Source organism: Jatropha curcas, chromosome 1 (assembly GCF_041381405.1).
Source record: "Jatropha curcas cultivar XTBG-Jc1 chromosome 1, XTBG_Jcur_1.0, whole genome shotgun sequence".
In the NCBI taxonomy this organism is placed as follows: Eukaryota; Viridiplantae; Streptophyta; class Magnoliopsida; order Malpighiales; family Euphorbiaceae; genus Jatropha; species Jatropha curcas.
This window is the reverse complement of record NC_143151.1, coordinates 27,405,953-27,421,782: the sequence shown is the minus strand read 5'-3', so window position 1 is coordinate 27,421,782 and position 15,830 is coordinate 27,405,953. Positions and strand designations below refer to the sequence as shown.

The following is a 15,830-nucleotide window of genomic DNA, read 5'->3' as shown; positions in this document are numbered from 1 at the left end:
AGGGGACAATTTCCACAAAATAGGATCCGACCTTGCGCTGACCATCATCAAGATTCTTTGACAAAGAAATGAATAATCCACCACTCCTGAATATTCTTTCTTTGCCTTTTTTGAGTCTCGAAAAGTTCATTCAAAAAAAAAAGAAAAAAAAAGAAAAGAAAAGTCCAGAGCAAAATCTTGTGGCAGATTCAGTGCACAAGTTTCATATTATTCTCACAAATTAAAAATAAATCATATATTTATTTATTTATATGTCTTGGGATCAAGTAATTTTTAATTTCAATATTATTTTTATTTGTTTTAATCAATGATTTCATTTTTTTTCATTTTTCAAAATCATGACACAAGTGAAAGAAGTAACGATTTTGAATATTCTTAATCACAAAAATTTTTAATTAATTTAAAATAATTATTTGAAAAATAATATTATTTATGTATCTCATAATATTATTTCAATTTGTTTAATAGAATATACATATGGTGGAAAATTTCAAATTTGAATACTCTTAAAAATTATTAAGAATTAACGGGGAATTATTGAAAATAAGATAAAATTTAATAAGAATATAATAAATTTAAGGATTAAATATATGCAAAAAAAGACTATATTTTAAGTCAAACCAAAAGAGAAAGATGATCTATCTTTTTGGGACAGAGAGAATATAATTTTATAAATTCATATTTTTTAATTTATTAATCATCGGTAGTCACTACCATCAGTTACTATTCACCACTGGCTACCACTGTCAACCACCACCACCGGTCACCGACGAATTTCATAATTTTTTTTTTTACATTTTTCTCATATTTAACAATAAAGTTTTTAAAATATGAAATTCTATTATTAATAATATTTTATAGTCTTATGAGTGAAAATTTTTAATATTTTTAACTAATTTTAATATTACAATTGACTCCGCAAAATAGTCTAATATACCAAATTTTAATGGAGAAACATACATGAATGAACTAAGCATTAAAAATTTTTTAAAATACTTTTAATAAAATGTTTTTCGGAAATAAATCAAGCCTTGTAATCCAACTGTACAATTCAGTCATGAATTTAATATACTTCAAAATAATTTTCTTATATTTAAAACATTTATTTCAATTAAGATATATTTTAATTATAAAATTGCTATTCAGCTTATTCAATTATCAATTTGATTTAGTTCTATTCACTATGATTTCAAAGTGCATACATATTTAAATATTTGAGAAAGAAGCTTTACATTAGGGATTAGATCAAATGGAATAAATAAATTAATCTTAGTTAAAGGATTGATTTATGATTATATAAAACAAAGAGGGTGAAGGACCATTAATTAATTTAACAAAAAATGAAATTTAATATATCTTCTTTAGGATGATGTAAGCTTTATAATGACATAAGCTTGATCTCATGATTTTAGGCCACAATCCCTTTGGAAATTGCACTTCTTGCTGGCACATAGAGCAATAAGCGACATAAGAATGAGCACTCAAACTCCCTTTGCAATAAAAATCATTTCAATTTCTTTTCCGATAATCATTTCAATTTCTTTTCGAAGTAAGATATGCTATCACTATAACCGTAAATATAAAATATTATTTCTTTTTTTAAGATAAAAACAAATTGCATATTGATCGCCAAAGATTTCTTTAAATAAATTAATTTTATTTTTATAGATTAATGCAGATTAAGTAATTCATATATGAAAAAATATACATGTAACCTAACTAAAATTAGAAGAAGTATTGCACAATGACCTAAGACTGTGACACTCCTTGGATGTTGATTGAAGTCTCTCCTTCTATAAATATATGACACATTGGAACTTCTAAATTAATAAAACAAAGATAATTTAAAAAAATAAAAAAAAGTAAAATCTTTAACTGTATTAAAAAATTTCACCATATCTCTTTTTTGTTGAGCAATAGTAACCACTAAATTTGAAAAGGGATTGAGAAAAGTTTGGTAATTTTATGAAAAATGAAGAAGGGAAAGGAAGAAGATAATGTGACCTACTAAATTAAATGTATAAGCTTCCAAGAACAAGACCTAATTTTTTCTGGTAACCTACTCTAAAATCAGTTCATGATAGATGTTGTTCCCCATTTTTATGGTGAGGTCTTTTATTTTATGTTACCTTTTTCTGTGTCTCTCTATATATTAATTGGTCTGTGATGAAGCAAGTTGATGATGGTAGCAACTTGGAGAATATATACTTGCTGATGGTTGCACTTATTAGCCACACAAAAAATTTAAAAAAAAAAAAAAACCTAACTAAAAGAAATACTTGTAAAAGTGCCATTTTTTTAAGAGACACGTAGTGCTTTTTATAACAACTGACATATTTTAAATTTCTATTTTCCAATTTCTAAAAGGTTTATTATAAGCTTATAAGATTTAAGGATAGCTTAAAAGTTTTCAATTTAATTTTTAATAAATGAAATGTCTATTTTTAATAAGCATTTAGCCATTGACACATTTTTGTTGATATAATATAACCAAAATGAAATGGCTAGCTATATGGGTATGGTAACTGAAACTAGAACATAGAATATGTTTTTATAAATTTTGGTATTTTAAGTGAACAATATGAAGATAAGTCATCTTTTAGTGCAACTATCTCTTTTGTGTATTATGCTATTTTCTTTTTTCCGATAAATTACACCTGTCATTTCTTACCATATATCATGAATTATATAACATGGTTAATAGCTTTTATTAAATTAGTGAAAATTCCTATAATTAGAAATTTTATTTGCTGGAGGCTGACATGGTGTAATTTGGGTTTAATACCTTTCTCTTTATTTAAAAAGGAAAAAAAAAACGCTTTTTCGTATCTAATTGTTTGTTGAGCTACTTTGTTGCTAAGATAAATTAATTAATTAATAAAACTATAATTACTTTTCCACGGAAGCATAATTTTCAATTTAGTTGGTGTGGCAATGGAAGGAATAACGTATTGTTTAGAATTATGTTGAGCAGTCATTTATTCTAAAATGCAAGTAATAAGGAAAAGAACGACAATCGCTTTCTGGTTTTCACTTCTCGTAATAATTTTTTTTTTTAGATAACAAATAATGAAAATAAATATCTTGATTTTTTTTAAAAAAATTCATTGTAGGCTTTTATGGGTCAAAATAAGCTTTCAGGCTATATAACAGTGGGTAGCCCTCTCCTTAACTCATCAAATTTGTGAAAATACATGTAAAGGATTCGAATTCGAGGCCTCTCATTCCTCACATAAGTGACAAGACCAACCAAATCACCATCTGATTGGTTTCACATAATTTAATTAGTTCATTAAATTAGTTTTTATATATATTTTTTATTTTATGTACTCGGTTAAAGATTTCAAAAATTATAAATCAATGATATCTTAAGATTGTCAAAATAAAATACATCATTAATATATCAAAATTTTCATAGTTTCTTTTCTTCACTATCTAGCAAATCCAACTAATATTAATTATTCACACAGATTATTGTATAAAGGTACCATAGAAAAATGGAAAAAGAAATTTCTAAAAATGCAAATGGCATTATTATTTTGAAACACCTAAAAAGAAAACTCAAATCTTTAATTTTATGGTAGAGAGAGTATAATTGAATAATATAACTTTATTTTAAATGAAAAGCAAAGAGCAAAAAGAACATTAATAGCCAAAAGGCCACACTTGTGCAAATTTATGTTCCTAAGCTCACAAGCAGCAACACTGGCAAAACCAAGGAGACAACTCGACCAAACCCAACGGCTTCCATGTAGCCAAAAATTAAAGATAAGAAAATCTTGCAATCACTGAGACGAATGTAGCTCTAAATTACCATAATCCTTCATATCCAAAGGACAACATTTTGACTATGAAAGATAGGATCAATGAATAAAAAATTAGCCATGAAATTGAAGTTTCTATCGCAGTTTTAAGTTTAACAAAATACATTGATACATGAAATGAAACCAAACATATATAACAGCTTCATTCACAAGCATTTTTATTCTGTAGATAAAACTCTACTACAGCACAAATAAACCACTAAATGCCTGGCAGAACAGACTTTTCATAACAAGAATTTTTCAAAATCTTGCAAGAGCTTCAACCATCAATAATCTGTGGACAATCATTAAAATTTTCTCTGCAGTCAAACCGCTAAGTCATTAAAGAATAACAATTGGTACTAATCTCCTGGCTCATTCTGCCCTAGACTGGCCAGCTCGCGAAGACAAGATAATCCCAACAATAAGCCCATACAATGCCAATGCTTCAGCAAAGATGAGGATGAGGATCATTCCAACAAAAAGTTTGGGCTGTTGTGCATTAGCTCTGCAAAAAGATAGATCAGCATATGAATGTGAAGCACAATATACTAGAGATTTGATCAGGTAGAGCGTAGAATATGGTAAAATGTCCTCCCAAAGGCATTCTCGCACTCTTCAAATTTATGCTAATACATTGGACAAAATGTTTATGCTACAAAACAACATACCAAATATAAAAAACCATAAACCACAGGTCTAAAGACACATACAAACTGAATGGCAACATGTGCTCAGCACAACCACAGAGTCACTTTCACACTCTGAATATTTATCAGTAATGAACGATTATTAATTTTATAGTTAATATAAACAAGAGAACTTATTGGTTTATCCACACATGCAGAGTGACTCAAATCTCAGAGGATCTACATAAGCTAAAATACTTGCAAGAGTAAAAAGAATAGAGAATGCAATAACAATGCAGAGAATGAGACCATATTTTCTATGAATAAGAAAAGATAATTTCTCTCTATCAAAAGCTTTTTCTTTAAAACCCTAATTAACTTCTTAAGTAAGCAAAACAACAAGTGAAAGGGAATCACAAGCAGAAGTTCATGTGATCAAACAAAATGACAAATTCATTTATGATTAAGTTGGACTAACATAATATTGTTCCAAGTATCTATTTCATAATCCTCTTACAAACTTCAGTAAGGCAAAGTAATTATTGCTTGCAATTATCTATCACATAACTCTCTTATTTCATATTCGGTAGGCTGATTTCAAGCATGCTTTTGTGGCTAAAAGGCAAGCCCTACTTCGGAATCATTTTTATTTCACTATAATAAAATTCAAAGTCAAAACCATTTCACTACATAAAAGTTTCACTTTTCTGGCCTTATTTTCATTACGGACATCAAGAACTTATATCCCACAAAAAAGCATTCTACATAACTGAAGAATTACGTGTCAAAGGGCTGATGTGAATGGTTACCATTTTAACGTACGTCAACATTCAAGAGTAGTGCACACTACTACCTAGTACCTACTACTATCCTACCATTCAATCATAGTTGAGAAGCATATTCAGATGATACACCAGAGACCCAACTCAGTTTACTATTAGTGTTAATGACATCATAATATAGTTTACTAATTTCCACCATATGTTGGAACCACCAGCTACAGTTAAGAGTTTTCACTTATCCAATATAGTAAGTCCAGAATAACAAATGTGAAAATTGGAGCCAGGTACCAGATTCACTTTTGAAATCAAGAAACTGAAAATGAATGTTGGTTGAGGCATGCTATCAATACAAATCCATAACAGAAATAGATCCCTAAATGGCAGCGTATCAAGATCTAAGTTATTTTCTAAATAAAAAGGACAGTAGATGCACATACCTAACACCTGCATCACCAACAATTCCAATGGCCATTCCAGCAGAAAGCCCAGCAAGGCCACAGGCAAGACCAGATGAGAGATGTGCATACCCATCAAAAAGGTAATATGACTTAGCCTTGGGGTTAATTCCAGTACTGATAATAACAGCAATAATCAAGCCATATATACCCAACACACCAGCCATAACAACTGGTACAATAGACTTCATCACAAGCTCAGGCCTCATAACTCCCATTGATGCCACACCAACGCCACTCTTGGCTGTTCCATATGCAGCTCCCATACCTAAACAACCAATCAAATTTAATATTTATTCCAAGGACACGATTCATAAGCAAGATTTTGATTGTTAACTCCCAATTGAATAGAACTAAGTTTAAGCAAATAATCAGTTCCTGATCTCAATCTCAATGATCAGTTCCTATCAATGCATATCATAAATTAAGTAAGCCAATGCAATGATCTAAAACAAATAAGTTTAACAACACTAATATGCACTAATCAACAATAAAACAGATCCTGACACCAGTAAACCTACACTAATCACAGACAAAACAGAACTAGGAATTGACATCAAGAAATATTGAATCATCATATCTCACTATTTTTTCTCATTGGAATTAAAACAAAATGAAACAATTGAGACATATATTTGCATCAGATGGATCTAACAAGCAGCAACTCCAATAATTTCATCATCCATTAGTTTCTCATATACCAAACAGATCAAAACTTAAAATTCAAAAATTTGCACAGAAAGATCTAAAACAAAAAATGCATAATTAAAACAAAAGATGTATAATTAAATGCAAGCAAAGAGAAACTGTAGAATTGATAGTTACAGGAGAAGACGAGGGCAGCAGCGGCGCCGAGAAAGCCAAAGAAAGGAGCAGTTTCATCGCCGCTGAATACAGAAGACATGTTTGACGAGTCGATTTGATTACGGTGCCGTTTAGATCTGAGATCGCAGAGAGGTTTTGGAGTTTCGATCTCTCTCCTTTCTCCCTGTGTATTATTCTGTGTTGTCGTTAAAGGAAAGAACGTGTGGAAGGTAATGATTCTCTGTTAATTTTTATAAATGAAATGCCAATCCGAATTTATGGGTCTCGATCGACATTTTCATTACCGGGCAAATGGGTTGGGCTTGGGCCGTACTTTTGTCACCCAATTCAGTTCTTTGCTAGGATGGCAAATGGTCTGGTTCGGACCAGAATTATATCGAAAAAACTCCGGACTGGGATTGATTCATTGAAAAATGGAATCAAGATCAATTTAAAATTTTAAATCAAATCGAATCGGGAGGAACCACAAGTGACAAGTTCTTTGTCGAGCTTGAAACCGATCCAAAATAGACTAAATCAAAATTGAAACTATAACTTTTAGAGACTAATATCAGTCTATCCATTAAATTAGGAACAATTGATTCAACTAACCACAACAGACCTAATCTTAGCACACATGACTTTAATTTTAAAAAAAAAATGTAAAATTCAATTTAATTCTAATATTCTCTTATACGAAAATTAAATTCTCATTAGCTTTTCTCTTTAGGGTTTGTAATGTTTTGGTTAATTCGACCGAATTAATCAAATTGATTTGATTTGATTTAATTTTTAATACATGTAATTTAGTTTCACTTTTCATTAAAAAAATTAAATCTTTTCAATTATGTTCATATTTCATGAAGTCTCAAAAATAATTAAACAAAAGCTAAAAAAAAAACTGAATTGATTAAGTGAATTAACCAAATTAATTTGGTTTGGTATTTATGCTATTCGGTCTGATTTTATTTCAAAAAATTTTATTTGTTCGATCTAATTTGATTTAAATTGAATCAATTTAATGTTTATTCATATTTCTCCTTATATAGAGTCTTAAATCGAAGTTTTTTTTTTTTTTATTTTTATAGTAGGAGTTATCCACTTCACACAAACATATAATATATATTAATTGAAATAATGTTTTATTTATTTTGATTATATCAAAATTAAAATAAGATTATTCATACGGTCGAATGTATAAATTTATCTTTGAAGTTTATACATTTAATCTTATAACACTTTTAAATTTATGAAGTACCTATTATGTTCTTGGAATTGTACTTTTTAATATCAATTATGCACCTTGCGGAGAAAAAAAAAAATGAAAACACATGCTGATGGCGTGTCAAATAAAAGAAAAAAAACCACATTGGCATTGTTTCACCTTTCTCCACTTAGCTCCACCGCTGTTCCCATTCTTTACTATACGTCTTCAATTAATTTTTGCTGTATTTTATAAAAAAATAACAAAAAATATCCATGGTTGGTTTCACAAATATGTTTCTCTCTTTTATAGTTAAACTGCATTGAACCTTTCTAATTTAATAAATTTATATCTTCATCGATTTAATAATCGGTTCGGTTTTTAGAACATTGATTTTCCATATTATTAATCTTTTGATTTTGGTTTACAATATTACCATTGAGATTTTGTTGCTATTTGTCTTCCTTTTTTTTTTTTTTTTTTTTCTAAACTAATTCTAGTTTATTTATCACGAAAATATTAAAAATTAAAAGAAACTCGAAATTTATGAAAAATAATGAATATCAGCTTTTTATTTCTGAATTTAATTAATTATTTTCATATTTTCATTAGGATTTTTGTTATTATTTGTATTCAATAAAAAAATAATTTTTTTGTGCGCAATTAAATAAAACGAAAAAAGCAAAAGAGATCTAGCAATTCTAAGATCAAACGGTTACAATTCTGATAAGAAGTAAAGAGCCAAGCAAAGAGGACAAACCAAGCACCGTTCTCCTTTCCTCAGATACCACCAAGTAGTGGTGTCTGTTTGAGTATCAACAAGAAGAGGAAATTACAGACTAGAGAGAATTCAGGGGTTCAACAAAAAAAAAAAAAATGGCAATAACGCTCAACAATGGATTCAAAATGCCCATAATTGGTCTGGGCGTATGGCGTATGGAAGGCAAAGATATCAGAGACCTCATCATTAACGCTATCAAGATTGGTTATCGTCATTTTGACTGCGCTGGCAAGCATCTTTCTCTTCGTCTTTTTGAACTAGTTTTTAGATTTTATTTGTGGGTTTTATGTGATAATCCTTTATTAATTAGCATCTTTAGTTCCTGTTCGATAACAAGCAATGGGTGTTTTGTGCTTAGTGCTTAAGAACTATTTACTTTGCTTGTGCTTATGATAAAGATATCTCCTGACATATAAACAAAATATTAGTATCATCTGTATTTTTGTTGTGAAATAATCTATTTGTATTTGGTGATCCATTAATCCAGAAATGAAGTAACTTGTCAATAGATCTCTCATTTATGGTATTCCCTTTTGATTGGAGAGGAAAGGGAAATGGTTTTGAAGCTCCATTTACCTATTAATATTGGGCTACAGAAGATTATTATATATATCGATTTTGGATTTTTTTTTTTTTTTTTCTTTCTTTTAGCCCAGTAGTGGCCATTAGGTCTGTTACTGTTGTTATTTGTTTGTTTCTTTAATGGATTAATTGGTCTTGAAATGGAAAATGTCTTGATAATAGTTGCTTCTGCAGTTCTATATGCAACACATAGTAACATATTGCTACACTAATGGGTTCTAAGTTTCTTATTCTTGAGAGTTGAGGACCAGTAAAAAACATAAAATCTTTGGCAATTTGTTTAATTGTTCCATGAAATTTTACTCCAAGGAAGTGTGTTTCACCTTGTTGAAAAACTACAAGGTGGCAAGTGGAATGGATAATTCCATATAAAATTTTCACACTAGTTTAGCTGTTTATTCTTGATCTTTTGGCAATGCCTTTATGTGGTTACAGTGGATGGTTTTGAACAAACTGATGCTTTCTTGCAGCCGATTACCAGAATGAAGCAGAAGTAGGGGAAGCACTTGTAGCAGCTTTTCAGACCGGGCTTGTTAAGAGAGAGGATATTTTTGTTACCACCAAAGTTGGTTCATTCACCTTTCCTTTCACTTTTTTTGGTTTACTACTACTGTCATTCTATGTTTTACCGACAATGACAGCCCAATTTTGCAGCTGTGGAATTCGGACCATGGACATGTTATTGATGCCTGCAAAGATAGTTTAAAAAAGCTTCAGCTTGATTATCTAGATCTCTACCTTGTTCACTTCCCCATAGCCACTAAGCATACTGGTGCTTCTACTCTCTTTTATTATGAACTCTTTTGCTGTTCGAGTCTTATGAGTTATGGCTTGTTTAGCTGTTGAATGTTATCTATTTCTCACTTTTAAGTTGGTAGGCATGGTAAGGAAAATGTAATGTAAGTATTTTTTTTTTTTTTTTTTTTTGAAGGTTTTGTAGCATAAACAGTTGTAATTATCGCAAGAATGGTTTATTGTCGACATACACTAGATGCTAAATGGCACATTCAGGACATGCTAGTCAATGATAGTAGATAATAGATAATAGAGATTTGGAAGTTCACTGCCAAATCCTGCAAATGTGTATCATGCATTTTCCATTTAGCTTCTGCCACCTGTGCATCTGAACAGCAGCTAGTGAAATTGGCACAGGGTTGAAAATCTTTGGTTTCATTGATTAATATATGACCCTGAATGATTTCTTTTTCTGAAAATTTTTTCTATCTATTTGTGTGCTCATGTAGGAGTGGGTACAACTGACAGTGCTTTGGACGAGGATGGAGTGTTGGACATAGACACAACCATATCCTTGGAAACTACTTGGCATGCTATGGAAGATCTGGTCTCCTTGGGTTTAGTTCGTAGTATTGGTATCAGGTGTGCTGACAGCTTCACATTTCTTACCGTGCTTTTGCAGATATCCTGGAAACTTACATAACACTTGTTGTAGTTTAGGCTGTTGGAATCATGCTATCTTTTATATATGGGCACTAATGAGGGAAATACTTTATCCTCGATAATTATGACCTTTATGAAGAGTGAAAATTTAACAAAGGAAGATGACAGGTTCAATGAGAGTCCAACAGCATTTGATGTTTGTTGTCACAGTGAACTGAAAACTATAATAGTATGATAGCAGAATTTTTTTTCTTTTAAACTTTCTGTTCTAGAATGAAGCAGACAAATTACAAAGCATCTATGAATTACAGATGCAGGACACGATATTGATATAACATGGATATGCTACCACGGGCTATGCAAATGACACGTGTTGGAAAAGTGTCTGAGATGGATATGTCTAAATCTGAAGCATTTTCAGTATCCTATTCTTTCTTAAAATTGAATTACATCATGATGAATACTTCTAGTGAATTTACATGAAATACTAGAATGAAGATTGTTTATCATTATGACTTTTATGTGTACTGCCATATCTAAAACTACTTTTAGATTTTAGATTTAAATTTGTGCTCTGATAAGATGTTCATTTGCAGCAACTATGACATCTTTCTAACTAGAGATTGCTTAGCCTATTCAAAAGTGAAGCCTGCTGTGAACCAAATAGAAACGCACCCATACTTCCAGCGTGATTCTCTTGTCAAATTTTGTCAGAAGCACAGCATCTGCGTTACAGCTCACACTCCTCTTGGAGGTTCTACAGCTAATACTGAATGGTTCGGCTCCGTATCATGTTTAGATGATCCTGTTCTCAAAGTAAGTTCAGCCTTAAGAAGTTTTCTTAAATACATGATTCAAAGAGTGTCCTTACAGGTCTTGTTTATCTCATTTTCCTTGTGCAAGGGTTTGGCCGAGAAATACAAGAAAACTGTGGCCCAACTGATTCTCAGGTGGGGCATTCAGCGAAACACAGTCATTATCCCCAAGTCATCGAAAATCGAGAGACTGAAGGAGAATTTTGAAGTTTTTGACTTTGAACTGAGCAAAGAGGACATGGACCTCATCAAAAGCGTGGATAGGAGCTACCGGACCAACCAACCTGCCAAGTTTTGGGGAATAAATCTTTTTGCTTAAGCATATTGCGATGTTTCTATCTTATATTCTTCCGTTGATGCTGGGTTTAGGCAACTCTACGTACTGTGTGTGTGACAATGAACAAGGATTTGGTCTGGAAGTACAGTATGCAAGAGATTGAGGGTTGCTTTGATGCCAATAATATTAAATAATTTACTCATCCTTTAAAATCCTAATAGCTAATCAAATAGAAAACTTAATAATAAAGAATCAAGTGATTATGGAGAGTGGAAAGTAGAGAGAGATCTTTTGCTGCTGGCGAAGAGCGTTGACTTCAAAAGGACCGTCAATCGCAAATCCCAAATCGAGAAAAATACAACTGGGGAGTAAGAAAGCATAAGCTCATATTCTTGACAACATTTTTAGTCACTTCACAAAATTATAGAAGTTCACTGCTAGATTATAAGTATGAGGAGGCAGTCTATTGTGAATATGGTCCGTATTGAGTATCTTATAATGAGAAGAACCCAAGTAGAAGATTCTGGCTAGTCTTGGAGATTCATGGAGGTAAAATCATTTGGTGACTTTTATTTTGGACTAAATTGAAATTGAAAGCGTCTCCATATATGTATACTTTGTTCTAACTTGTTGTGTTGGAGTACTCAAATCAGACTTTATAAAATTTTGGACAATTTGATATTTTAAAGTAAATTAATGGAGTGAGTTGGCTATAAAACTGAAATATGGACAAAATGACCAAAACCAAATTCAGAATGCATAAGCACAATGAGCTATTTTCCAAAAAACTTCCCATACAAAATAAAATAATAGTTTTCACAATCAAAAGAAAATCATCTTTTTTTCTATTTTCAGCTTCTCATTATCAAGATGACGTCGTTTCGGGTCGGCCAATAAATCCCTAATCACCATCACTCCTTTCCTTCTTCTTCTCTTCTCTTCTCTTCTTTTCTTTGTGATCGCCGCCTCGCTCTCACTTCTCTCCTCTCTCCATTTTTATACGCCTCCGCCACTCCCCAGCATCGTCTCACCGCCCTTCTCTCTTTTCGCCTCTTAGATCTTCTATGACATGTTTCTCTCTCCCTTCTACTTAAAAAACTAAGAACCGAAATTTCCGTTTATTGAATCTGAAGCTTTTTCGGGTCAAAGCCACCACCTTTGATTCTGAAGGTCTGGTTCTCATTTTTTACTTCAATTTATTTTTTTTTTTTAACTTCGTAGTCTTAAATTTGACTACTTGATAAATCTGTCATTTAAGGCTTTTGTTGGTTACCTGGAAATTGCAAAGTGATCATGTAGAAGTTTGAATTTTTATCACTTTGTATTTTGGAAGCTGAGGTAGAACAGATTGAAATTATTCATCTCACCTCTTTGTCTGCGATAATTCGCTGTCGGTTTCTACTTGATTCAGTAGTCGTTTCAGCAGCTTACTATTCCAGACCTAACTTAGCTTTAATGTGTGCTTATGTGATTGCTTTTAGTTTTTGCGCTGGATCTATTGCTTAGCACATAATATCTGGATCTTTGATTTTCATTGCCCGATCTGCTCTTTAAACTTTATTTTGATTAGTCTAAAGTGTTCATTCCGATAAGTGTATTTGAAATAGAGGCGGGTTTGAATTTGTTTTTCAAGCAAAAGCTTGTAAAACGACAATGTAATGTCAAATTGAAATATCCAACCCTTTAAAATTCTTGCCCAAATGGAGCCAAAAAGTAAGATATATCATCAATCATGCAGGAAGCTTAACAGAATCACATTTTCTATATATAACCTGAGTATAAGTAATATATATTACTTTACTCAGTTTATTAAATATCCTCCATAAAATGAAGAGTCCTATTATTACTCATGTCATGGTTGTTTTCATCTACTTTTGCTGTCACTCGACTTTCTTTATTCACTGGAGGTCTTTGACTTGTTTGCTTGTATCTTCTTTGTTTGTGTTGTGCGTTTACCAGCTACTGTTGAAGTGTAATTCCCTTTGTGGCTGAAAGTTCTAGTTTTTAACTTGGATTATCATGTTTGATTGTTCAGGTTTAGTTCTCTGAAAGTGTTTTATCAGCTATTCTTCTTTTTTTATTTTCTTTCTCCTTTCATATTATTTTCTTATTTCTTGATATTGGTGAAGCTCCTAACTTATTTTGCTTGTTATTGTTTCCTTTTTCAGAACACGTGTTTTCTCATAAGACGAAACTAGCTGCTGCTCTGGCATTCATTGACAAGGAACAGCCTGAATCTGATTCTTCCTTTGTCAATAATTTGAATATAAGATGGATGATGGTGGACAACATCATAATGCAAGATTTAAGATGGAATATTTAAAGGCAGCAAATTCTACAGTAAGAAGACTTCACAACCCCCCCCCCCCCCCCAACCCCAAAAAAAAAAAAAATCGCTGTGCATTTTGTCATTGTTATATCATGTGATTTTAGAACAATCTAACTAGAATTATCTATATGTTGTGCATAGTGGAGTTTGATGCCGCCGCCACCGGCTCAAATAAAGGAACAATCTAATGCCTTAGTGATGAATAAGAAGATCATGGCCATCCTTGCTGAAAGGGATACTGCTATTAAAGAACGGAATATGGCAATAGCAGAAAGAAGGGAAGCCTTGGCTGCACGGGACGAGGCACTCCAGCAGCGAGAAAAAGCCCTTGCTGAGCGGGACAAGGCTTTGATGGAACGAGACAATGCTCTGGCAGCAATTCAATACCGTGAAAATGGTATGAATTTTCCTCTGAGCAACGGGAATCAACGGGGATCAAAGCGCATTCCGCACCCGTTGTACAACCCGAATGAGGTGGTAGAAGCTCTTAATGCTGGAGAAATGCATATCACTGATGCCTTCCCTTTAACAACCATTTCAGCTGAGTCTCTTAAGCAACAACGCCAACCAAAACGCACAAAGGAGAACAAAGCAGTCTCAATGAAGGCAACCAAGTCATCAAGGAAGGGGAATAAAGTAGGTGAAGATCTGAATAGACAAGGCGTTCCTGAAGCAAAGAAATTTAAGGCTCAATGGGATAGTCATGTTGCAGCCTTGAACCTAGTCAATTTTGATGAGTCCACCATGCCAGTGCCAGTTTGCTCATGCACAGGAGTTCCTCATCAATGCTATAAATGGGGAAATGGCGGGTGGCAGTCGTCCTGCTGCACCACCACCCTGTCATCATATCCATTACCACAGATGCCGAATAAACGCCATGCCAGAGTTGGTGGTCGGAAGATGAGCGGCAGTGTTTTCACAAAATTGCTTAGTCGATTGGCATCAGGGGGGCATGATCTATCCATCCCTCTGGATCTCAAGGACTACTGGGCTAGACATGGGACAAATCGCTACATCACCATAAAGTAAATGTATTTATCTAGAGCCTCTCTTTGGTCTTAATGTTTGTCTTATGTGATATGAAGTAAGTATTAAAAACTGATTTGTAGCAAAATATGGAGATTCTTGATAGAAAGATTGTTTCTCGTGCTCCTTGGTTTTAATATGCTGCTGTTATTTGGCAAAGTAGATTTTTTTGATCGAGAGGAATTTTCTAGGCTGACGGTGGCGTGCAATATCTATTAACTTTCCTCTACCGTGCAGCGGCAATCTTCAGCCAATGCCACTGCGGAAATGCTAATAATCATCTTGCCAATTCTCTTGTTCGTAACAAGAATACTATTTGCGAAAGGTGAAAGAAAGCTGCTCTAATAGCTGGTTTTTTTTTTTTTTTTTGGGGTTTCTCCGTGAAAATGATTGTGGTTGGCATCTTCATCACCCTTGGTTAATACAGAATCTGAATTTCAGCTGTCTGAAAAAGAGCATATTTGAGATTCGGTCTAATGTAGATCGACTCCGAGTCCTATGCAGGTCGCGGAGTATTAGAAATTTAGCCAGGAACAAGAGGCTACAAGATCAATTTTTTTGATCCAATTTACTACATGAAATTATAATTCACGAGCGATTTACCAAAAAAAACTCGGGAATTTATCTAAATTCTAGTATGAATTTTGATTTTTCTATGGCAAATTCAGCATGAACTACAAGTTCGGAGCAGACATAGCTTCACAAGGACTCCCCCGGTTGAAGAATTCCTGCATGACTGATTGACCGGCCTGCCTCTTCGGCATCTTCTTTGGCAAAGGATAGTGTAGCTTTTTATTTTTGAGTAACAAGCTCATGGAGCAAATTGAACTTTAAACCTCAATATTACTGAATAAGGATTCTAATTCAAATTGCACTAGCATGGATTTTGAATGAAAGAAGAGAAATAAGATTATTTTCATAATAAAAACATATGCATCCACATCT

The 15,830-nt window shown here is 32.5% G+C and overlaps 3 protein-coding genes across 4 annotated transcripts; 2 read left to right on the top strand and 1 right to left on the bottom strand.

Annotated features, from left to right (window-relative positions):
* Positions 1 to 3,867: 3,867 nt before the first annotated feature.
* LOC149499276 (V-type proton ATPase 16 kDa proteolipid subunit) lies at positions 3,868 to 6,713 on the bottom strand. Its single transcript, XM_089725837.1, has 3 exons — positions 6,495 to 6,713; positions 5,652 to 5,937; positions 3,868 to 4,311 (listed from the first exon to the last, which is right to left on the bottom strand). The coding sequence occupies exons 1-3, from the start codon at positions 6,571 to 6,573 to the stop codon at positions 4,179 to 4,181; spliced, it is 498 nt and encodes a 165-aa protein (XP_089581963.1). The 5' UTR covers positions 6,574 to 6,713; the 3' UTR covers positions 3,868 to 4,178.
* Positions 6,714 to 8,377: 1,664 nt separating this feature from the next.
* LOC149499275 (NAD(P)-linked oxidoreductase superfamily protein) lies at positions 8,378 to 11,732 on the top strand. The gene is made up of 6 exons (XM_089723047.1): positions 8,378 to 8,686; positions 9,511 to 9,605; positions 9,695 to 9,812; positions 10,285 to 10,417; positions 11,035 to 11,254; positions 11,342 to 11,732. The coding sequence occupies exons 1-6, from the start codon at positions 8,554 to 8,556 to the stop codon at positions 11,570 to 11,572; spliced, it is 930 nt and encodes a 309-aa protein (XP_089579173.1). The 5' UTR covers positions 8,378 to 8,553; the 3' UTR covers positions 11,573 to 11,732.
* Positions 11,733 to 12,358: 626 nt separating this feature from the next.
* BPC4 (basic pentacysteine 4) lies at positions 12,359 to 15,022 on the top strand. 2 transcript variants are annotated; one of them, XM_089723045.1, is made up of 4 exons: positions 12,359 to 12,700; positions 13,699 to 13,870; positions 14,001 to 14,256; positions 14,401 to 15,022. In XM_089723045.1, exons 2-4 carry the CDS (start codon positions 13,802 to 13,804, stop codon positions 14,886 to 14,888), a joined length of 813 nt encoding a protein of 270 aa, XP_089579171.1. In that variant the 5' UTR covers positions 12,359 to 12,700; positions 13,699 to 13,801; the 3' UTR covers positions 14,889 to 15,022. The 2 variants fall into 2 exon arrangements, with proteins under 2 accessions (XP_089579171.1, XP_089579168.1); XM_089723042.1 differs by having other exon boundaries at positions 12,371 to 12,700; positions 14,001 to 15,022.
* Positions 15,023 to 15,830: the final 808 nt, after the last annotated feature.